The sequence below is a fragment of the Solanum verrucosum genome, unplaced genomic scaffold, assembly GCF_900185275.1.
Source record: "Solanum verrucosum unplaced genomic scaffold, falcon-dt-bn FXZP01000159.1, whole genome shotgun sequence".
Taxonomy (NCBI): Eukaryota; Viridiplantae; Streptophyta; class Magnoliopsida; order Solanales; family Solanaceae; genus Solanum; species Solanum verrucosum.
The window spans coordinates 985,907-995,314 of NW_026020705.1; the positions used below are offsets into that span (position 1 = coordinate 985,907).

General features: G+C 35.1%; 1 protein-coding gene across 1 annotated transcript; it reads left to right on the forward strand.

Moving 5' to 3' along the window:
- Positions 1-1,100: 1,100 nt before the first annotated feature.
- Positions 1,101-5,439, forward strand: LOC125812444 (protein TAB2 homolog, chloroplastic). Its single transcript, XM_049491934.1, has 5 exons — positions 1,101-1,658; positions 1,741-1,810; positions 2,862-3,033; positions 3,264-3,407; positions 5,084-5,439. The coding sequence occupies exons 1-5, from the start codon at positions 1,183-1,185 to the stop codon at positions 5,341-5,343; spliced, it is 1,122 nt and encodes a 373-aa protein (XP_049347891.1). The 5' UTR covers positions 1,101-1,182; the 3' UTR covers positions 5,344-5,439.
- The last annotated feature ends 3,969 nt before the right edge of the window (positions 5,440-9,408 follow it).

Genomic DNA, 9,408 nt, shown 5'->3' on the forward strand with positions numbered 1-9,408 from the left:
ATATGTTATTTCAGTTTTACTCTATCCTACATGCTCAGTACCTTTCAAGTACTGACGCATATGTGTGCTACATCTTCTCATGATGTAGGTTCAGGTTCTCAGCATCCAGGTCACACTTAGATCGGTTCCCGATCTCCAGTCTAGCAAAATCAGTGGTGAGTCCTCATTCTCCGAGGACAATAGTCACGAGTTTCTTTTCAGTATTTTTAGTCCTTTACTTTCAGTTTTACTAGACTTAGCTGGGGCCTGTCCCAGCATTTCTAGTCAGTTAGAGGCTATTTTCATACATAGTTAGATTCAGCTTATTATTGAGTTAATATCTTCTTTGTATTAAACTCATCAGTTTTCATTTATCTCAGTTATAGTATATGGGTATTCCCCATTCTTTTTTATTTATTTATGATTTAGCTTCCACATTAGTTTATTATCTTTAGTATGTTCATGATCATGTCAGCAGGGTTAGCTTGGGATCACTTGTGGTCCTAGGTCCCGTGTCCGCGTCTCGGGGGTAGTCTCAGGGCATGACAAGAAAGATAAAAGAAAACTGGGCAGGGGAGTACTTATAAGTGTATAGGACGAAAATATATGTATTTGTATTTGTATTTGTATTGGTATAAATAATTTTCTCTCGCTTTATACAAACACAAACGCAACTTATACATTTGTGTTTGTATAAAGTGAGAGATGCGAGTGAGATCTGGGAGAGTGACGAGCGAGATTCTCTGGGGAGAGAGGCGAACGAAAAGATATGTATATATTTACAGTTTTCTCTCGCTTTATATAAACACAAACACATTTTATACATTTGTGTTTGTATAAAGTGAGATAGGCGAGGGAGAGATTGCCCAGCGAGAAATCGAGAGTGGCAAGTAAGAAATTCAGAGAGAGATGTGAATGACAATTGTTTGCTACAAGTTACAATTAAATGAAACTGTTGTTATAGTATTTAATTTGAATTCATAGTTTGTTATTTTGTACAATTCTCTATATATATATATAAACTTGGAATTGTTGAATTGGGCAAACGACAAATTAGGATTAGTAGAAGAGAGTTTAAAAAGTGTAAAAACGTGAATAAGGTTGGAGAAATGTAGAGCGTGGCAATAATTAGGTGGAAGAGATACGATTTCTTCTACTCTCCCTTATCTTTTAAAATAAAATAAAATAAATTCTTTGGGTTTCATGGCTTGTGTAAGCTGCAGTCCTTCAAGAATGAGACTCCCTTTACTTCAAACTCATACACCCATTTCCAATTTCACTTGTTTAACTGTTTTCCCCTTTCAATCACTTGCAATATCTTTACCAAAATATAAGGTCAAGTCTGTTCATATTCCATCATGTTCAGTTTCTTCCATTTCATCTACTAATTTGGAAGAAGAAGAAGAAGATGATGATCCCACTGCTGAACTAGTCTATCTTGACCCTGAAATTGATCCTGAGAGCATATCTGAGTGGGAATTGGATTTTTGCTCAAGACCAATTCTTGATATTAGAGGGAAAAAGTTATGGGAGCTTCTTGTTTGTGATGATTCCCTCTCTCTTCAGTATACCAAATATTTTCCTAATAATCTTATCAATAGTATCACTTTGAAAGATGCTTTACTATCCATATCTAATGACTTAGGCCTCCCATTACCCGATAAAATCCGATTCTTCAGGTAACTAATTACATCCTCTCCCACAAAAACATTATTATTATTATTATTTTCAATTCTCTCATCAATTGTTTTCCATTTTTAGGTCACAAATGCAAACAATTATTACAAGAGCTTGCAATGAACTTGCCATCAAATCTGTTCCTAGCAAACGGGTATTTCCCTCATTTTCAACAACTTTATTATCCCTATATATACAACATATCAATCCATTTTTTTATGGGTTGAGCTAATTAATGAATGGCCCGCCCAAACCTAAACGGGTTGGGCGGGTTGCACGTAGGCACGGATCTACATGGAGTGTTCCCCGATTGACTACGATTTTTTTTTTAGTATATCTATAGAGAAAATATGAAAAAACAGATATAACAAATAAATAAGCACAAAAAAATTAGTTGCTGCTTTGGTTCTGGCCTTAATGTTAAGGTGTGTAGATGCTGCTAGTCACGAATTCAAATCTCTCTAGCTGCAACTGCTAGCAATTTTATGTTAAAAGAAAGTGAGCACCCACGACCTTCAAATGCTGGATCCACCACTGATTGGACAAGTTGTCTCTGATTTTGCCATCCCTATGTTCATCCTACCTATTTTGCTGGTAAAGCACATATGCATACAATTTAAATGTTTGCCTTCAATTAGTTTTCTGGTGACAAAGATATAACTATTGCATGAAGCTTTTCATTCAAAATTATTTAAACAGAGGTTCTTATGGATCAACTTTTTAAATAAGTTTCTTTAAATGGTTTTCAAAATTCGTATAGGAAGGAAAGTCCATGTTATTTAGCTTATTTTATGCATTTTAACGTAACCTGGTTTGATGTATGAGAAGGTCATTTTAAGTCTAACTGATTGGCTAGCATCTCATCAGTATAACCCTTTGTTACAGATCATCCTCTATTTTGGATATTTTTTCTTTTGCTCTCCCTTTCTTTCCAGGTAAACTGTCCCCCAAGTCAAGCTTTAGTGTGATATACAATGCATAACTTCATTTCCATATTTATATATGATCTGAAAATGCATATCTCATTTATGTGTATACACGAGACGTCACTAATGCCTAAATGATCTTTCATCCATGACATAACAAAAGGTCTTTTCTGATATAAAAAATAATAACCAAGATACTGCACTATTTTGCCATTTTAATGCACAATTGGCTAAAAACAGATTGATCAGTGCCATTTCTTGTATGATGCTATATTTCAGTGCTTATCACTTGTCCTTTGGCTTGAAGACCGCTATGAAACTGTTTATACTCGCCATCCTGGTTTTCAAAAAGGAGCCAAGCCACTTCTTGCACTTGACAATCCTTTTCCAATGGAACTTCCTGAGAATCTGTATGGAGAAAAGTGGGCTTTTGTCCAGTTGCCCGTTTCAGGTACATTATGTGTAACACTCTGGAATAACTAATCAAGGATCTTTAGTTTGGCTTTTGATGATTTGCAAGAAGAATAAATTTCCTATTCTGTAATATAATTTGCCCTATTTCTCACTGGAGTTTCATTTTGAGAAGATAGACTTGGATTAGAACCGATATCAAGTTGGACATGAATTTCTAATATTATTGTACCTTGAAAATTATGGACTTACAATTCATCTTGTTTGTAGCTGTTCGTGAGGAAGTATCTAACCTGGAGACTAGGTTGGTTTTTGGCTCAAGTTTAGACTTGGATCTTCTGGGGATCGAAATTGAGGACAACACATTGATTCCTGGACTAGCAGTTGCATCCTCACGTGCAAAACCATTAGCAGGTATTATAGCTGTACTATCTTTTTGTAACTTTATTGTTTTAATGGATTATGACAATTCATGAGCACATGCGTTGTTCCTAGATTGACAAGTTATCATCATACTTCTTTTATAACTCTCATATGCTCTATCAGTATAATTTAAACTACTTTCCGTTTTCTTCCCCCTTTTTTCGAGTTAATTCAATCTACTTAATTTAATCAACATTGAAATCATTTCTTGCTAGTTCATATGGGCATTGAACCTTTTCTAATGTGCAACCATTTGTCATGACCACAATGTTAGTCAATTAGAATTTGCAGAGATGGGGGTTGTGGGCCCAAAACACCGAGGCATTAGGTTGAACCCTCATGAAGCAAGAATAATTAGACTACTTATATCATTCTCATATGTGATTTTTAAAAAAAAATATTCATTCCTTTTTTCAAATGGTCTGATGATGTATTTCTCGGCAGAAGTGGTAATTTGTACTATGATTGCTCAATTAAAGATTAAAGTTATCTGTATTATATAGACAAGTCTATGTTGGAGAGATAAAGTGGAGAAACTTCACGGGTGATCCAAAATTTTCCTATTATTTTGTCAATTGAGATTTCGATATAGAAGGATCTCTTTATTTCTTCACCACAGGTTCTCACATCATTTTCTTGAAAAGATGTTATCTCACCGTGGGTTGTCAATGCTTTATTGAAAACTGTTATTGCATTTGTTCAGTATTGTTGAAAATTCACTTTTCTTGGAGTTGTGGCTTCTTGAAGCAAAGATGGTTCTGCACATAAATTGATGTGGTAACTGCCATCATTGATGTAAACAGAGCCTGGCTTCAAGTATTGCATGTTATTATTTAGTTGTTAGATGATCGCAAGATTCTTGCGCCTTTGAGGATGTCTCTTCAATTTGCCTATATGTGATTGAAGCATTTGGTGTCAATTGATTGGGTCTTGACTAATTGATCAAATTTCATTCATAAACACATGTCTGTTCTCAAAGCTTCTCCATATTTTCTAAGGACAGAGTGTCTATCCGCTCATTTCGATTTGAAATCTATTTTTCTGCTCTATTTGCTGGGCACTAACAAGTATCAAACACTTGGTCTATGTCCGAATTTGCTTGATACACTTTCCATCTTTATGCATCCCAAAACTTTCTACCCCTTTTCTAATATGAAAATTTCTTGTTTCCATGAATTCAAGCTAAATAAATTGAAACTATTTCACATCAATTTTATGAATCTCGTCTCTTCTATTATTTTGAATGTATCTCGAATTAATTTCTGTATATCAATCCATTCAAAATCTTTTATTTACTAGTCAAATTTACTCAGATAAGCTGGTCTAAATTGGCACAGTGTGATTGGACAAACAATATGATGATCTGCGTGAACTGTTAAAACCTTCTGACATCAAACTATAGCATCTGAATACATATCTCCCTATTTCCGAAAGTCAAGGGGGGTATGTAGGTCATAGTTAAAGTACATTCATTGAGGAATGTTGGTTTAAGGTTGAGTTTGGTCAATCCATCTGTATGCTCGGGCTCCTATAGCCAGCAACATCTTTGGATAATTCTAGCCTATTAATGAGACCCAAATAATGTGTTCTGTGCAAATGTTCTTTTTTTTACAATTTCTGTTTAATGCAAAGATAGTTCATCGTCTTTTGATTGTGGACTACTACAGCTTGGATGAATGGCTTGGAAGTCTGTTCGATTGAAGCTGATGTGGACAAGGCTTCGTTAATTTTGTCGGTGGGTATCTCTACCCGCTACATTTATGCGACTTACAAGAAAAATCCTGTATCCACAAGCGAAGCTGAAGCTTGGGAAGCAGCAAAGAAAGCCTGTGGAGGTTTGCACTTCCTTGCTATTCAAAATGACCTGAATTCGGATGATTGTGTTGGATTCTGGCTTCTGTTAGACCTGCCACCTCCTCCTGTATAACTTGATAAATAGAATACAAGGTTTTCCTTTGTACATTCTCTTTTATTTGCTCATTTACAGAATGCAGAGAGGCATCATAGCAATTAGATTGTAATTCGAGTTGAGAATTTTTGTAAGATACAGTTGTTTCAGAGAAATGGCGACGTTTTGCTCTCTTTGCATTCACTTCAATGAAATTGTATCAGACAATATCCTGGCATCTTTACAATTTTCGGTCCACAGAGAATAGAGGATTAAGTTGATTATGTCTATTCGATGTACTCATGAATAACAAATGATTCACATATTGTTTTTCCAGCATGAACAATCACCAATACCTTCTTGTAAACTAGACTAACCTCCACAAGCAGTGAAAATTCATAATCAATAATGCCTTCTAGTTTAAGGCCTCTTTTGTTTGTATTAAGATTGAGACGTTTCAATTTGAATACAATCTAAAGATTACTATATGTATCTATCTTAATATTAACATGTTGTCTCTAGATCTGACACTAATAATAATTAAGACTGGTTTATTTTCAATATCTTAATGTATATATGAAATTAAATTCCATATCAATAAAATGTTACCAAAATCGTATTTCAGCATGATAAATTTATCTAGTGATAGAAAATAATATTTGAGTGATAACACATCTGACTTGCATATGAATCATTTAATATACCAATGATAGGTTACTGGGACAAGATCCAACGCTCTGCTAACAATATGTGCTGACTACTAATACTCTAGATAAATTGAAGCCCTCTGAAAGCAAGGAGGTCTCACCAAAGTCGAATGAAAATGATCCTAATAATGTATATGCTATCGTGATTACCTGACTTTGCATTATAAAATGATGCATTGTTGAATGATGTCAGTACATGAAATGTACAATAGCTGAAATGTAACAATTGGCTCAAATTGAACTGTAATACCTCGGACTTGGAAAAGGTAAAAGAGGATTAACGAACAAGTCTACAGCCCTAAAACAGACCATGGACCCTTCACTGAAACCTAAACGGCTCATAAAAGGGACCACAATCTGTTTAGGCAAGTGGATTGGCCGTTTAAAGGCTGCCAAGAAAGGAGGCCACCTGGACGGACCCCTAAACGGTCCGTGAAGCCATAGACGGCCCGTTTAGGGGAGGCTGCCCAGCCGTCTAAGGCTGCCAAGCAAGGGGTCTCCTAGACGGCTCCCTATGCACCCAGTGAGGCCTTGTATAGACCATCCAACCCTCTTTTTAGGTGACTCCATCAATTTTTAAGCTAGTGTCATTTTAGTCTTTCCTCTAAGTGTTTGTTACCTAAACTACGTCCTTTTAACCCCTATTTCAAGACCTATATAACTGAATTAAGTCCTAAAACTACCAATTCTAAATCATTCATCTAATTCCCAAATTTCCCTCCAAGTTCTTTCCCAAAATTCTCTCTAAGGCTAAGAAAGAGGAAGTTAGGATTTCAATCACCAAGGTCTTAATTTCACCATAGCTTTTAGGCACTTATCTCTAAGGTATGTTAGTCTTCACCTATGTAGGAGTCCTTTCCTCTATAGGGTTCCTATATTCTTCTAGTTTTACAAGTTAGATTCTCAATCCAAAAGTTAGGGTTTTATTCAATCATCATGGATTCTTTTCAATTATGATTTAATTACTTATTTCTTATCTTCTAATGCATGAATTAAAAGTATTTACATGATTTGAGTTATATTTAGATGAATCCATGCATGATCCATGATTTATAGACTATGAACTCATGATGAAGCTTATGAACTATGAAAGATAAAGTTATGAAGATATGCATGTTTTTATGAAGTTGATGTAAATGATTTGAGGATGCTTTGAGAGTAAATTAGCAAGGTTGTTGTGAAAGGTTTTCTCACATACAACTAAGAACATGATTGTGAAAGGATTTCTCACATAAAGAATTCATAAGGTTGAAAGGTTTTCTCACCTAAGTTGAATCAAGATGAAGGAGCTATTCCAAAAGAATTATATTCTAGCTTGGATAGGTTGCTTAATTTTTCCTTTCCATGGATAATAATAAGAATGATTAATGACTATTTTGTGGGATTTACTTAGCATCGAGTGGACTAGCGATTACCCATGTCCCATAAACTATGTGCCATCATAGGATGATTGTCTCTATTAAACTAATGCTAGTGGATCCACATTAGCTCAGACTCATGGCTATTACCTTGGAAAATAACGAAATCCCTCTTTGGTGTGAGATAGACAATAGATTCCATGTTATAACTCACATGGTCTATGCCGGTTATATGATAAAATTCCCACAATAATGAACTAAGGTTACTTTATGAAAGTATTGTTTTGAAGATGTTAAGCTTGCATTGACCATGATTATGACTTATGTTTTCTAACACTTTTATCTTATGATTTAGCTTGATCATTGCATGTGTTAGTGAAAAACTTATAAGATAATAAATAATACAAAATTACAATTGAAAATAAAAATGAAGAAATAAATCTCTTCAGGCTGAGGCGCGGATATCTCGTTCTCTTTAAGGAGATTCAAGCCCACTGCAGTAAATGTTTTCACCGGTCCAGCAGTAGTTCTCTTGACTTGTCCCCTCCAGGATACAACAGCCTTCACAAAGTATAACTCAACAACTCTGGACAAGAGTTGAGTCCAAAGCTCCACAAAAAAGAACACCTCCCTTCAACTAATAAGAACTCTCTTTTTGACAAACTTTTTCCTCTCTATCTTTTTCTTATGTGTTGTCTATATCAAAACCAAATGATACCACCACTATTTATACTAGAAGAAGTCTTCCTAGAAATAAATAGGAAGATAATGGAGTGGTAAATAGTGAAGATAAATGGCCTAGGAGTTACATAGGTTACAATGTATAATGGAGGAATAAAGAATGGGATCTCAATATGGAGAAGTAATGGTCATAGTTGACCACTACTAGTTCTGCCAGAATAATACAACGGCAATAACAATTTTGTAACCATCACATAATTGCCAATAATGCCTATGAAAATTGATTAACAAAAATGAGTAATTAGTCACTAATGCCTAACGTTCCAGCAATGAAAATTGTCCACTAACTGCTGAAACATTCATCAATTCTTTCTAACTCCAAAATAAAGCAAATTAATATATTAAAAATATTAATATTAAAATGCAAATAAACCAACAATTCCCCACTCATTTTAATATTACATAAGAGAGTCTATCAGCTGAAGGAAGATTACTATGCATAATGAAGGTGTGCTCTGCATTGAACCTCCACTTAGTGAAACAGTAACTTTTACTCCAGAGTCGTAGTGGTCTCAGACTTGAACTATGACTGCTAAGGGAAATAAAATATCACTGCTCACACATAATAATCAAGGTGTTCACACGAGCTTTAAAGCCAGCACGTTATGGCCATGTGCTATCCCGGTTTAATGAGTGCTTTTGAGAATAAGCCTAATTCTCATAGAAAGCGACCTACTTCCACACATACATAGGTGAAATCTGTCGAGAGTGCTCCTGTAAGCTTAACACTCCACCCATACGGGCTACAGATATTCATTAAGAGTTTTATCAACTCAACCTTCACAAACTACAGAAACAATGCACTCACATCATAAGGAGGGAAATAAAAAGATAGTGCATTTTTCACAACAAGTCATCATATGATTAGTTTTTCCCTTTGAACCTGGTTATAGGATCTCTAGTCCCCAGGTTGGGTTTCCTCATATATGACTCACGTATTTGTAGGCTTCAATCCCATCCCCCTCGATGTGCTCCAGACCTTTTCTCTCGTTAAGGCCTTAGTAAGAGAATTTGCAAGATTATCACAAGATTGACATAATCAACATTAATGGTACCATTTGTCAAATACAATCTTACATTACTATGTTTCCTCCTTATAGGTCTGGATTTACCATTGTAAAAACGGTTTTGAACTCTACCAATTGCAGCAGTGCTATCACAATGAATTAAAATAGGAGGAATTGGTTTTCGAAAGTAAGGTATTTGAAATAATAAATCTCTTAACCAATTCGTTTCCTCACTAGTTGAACCTAAAGCAATTAGTTCAACCTTCATGGTAGAGTTAGCAATAATAGTTT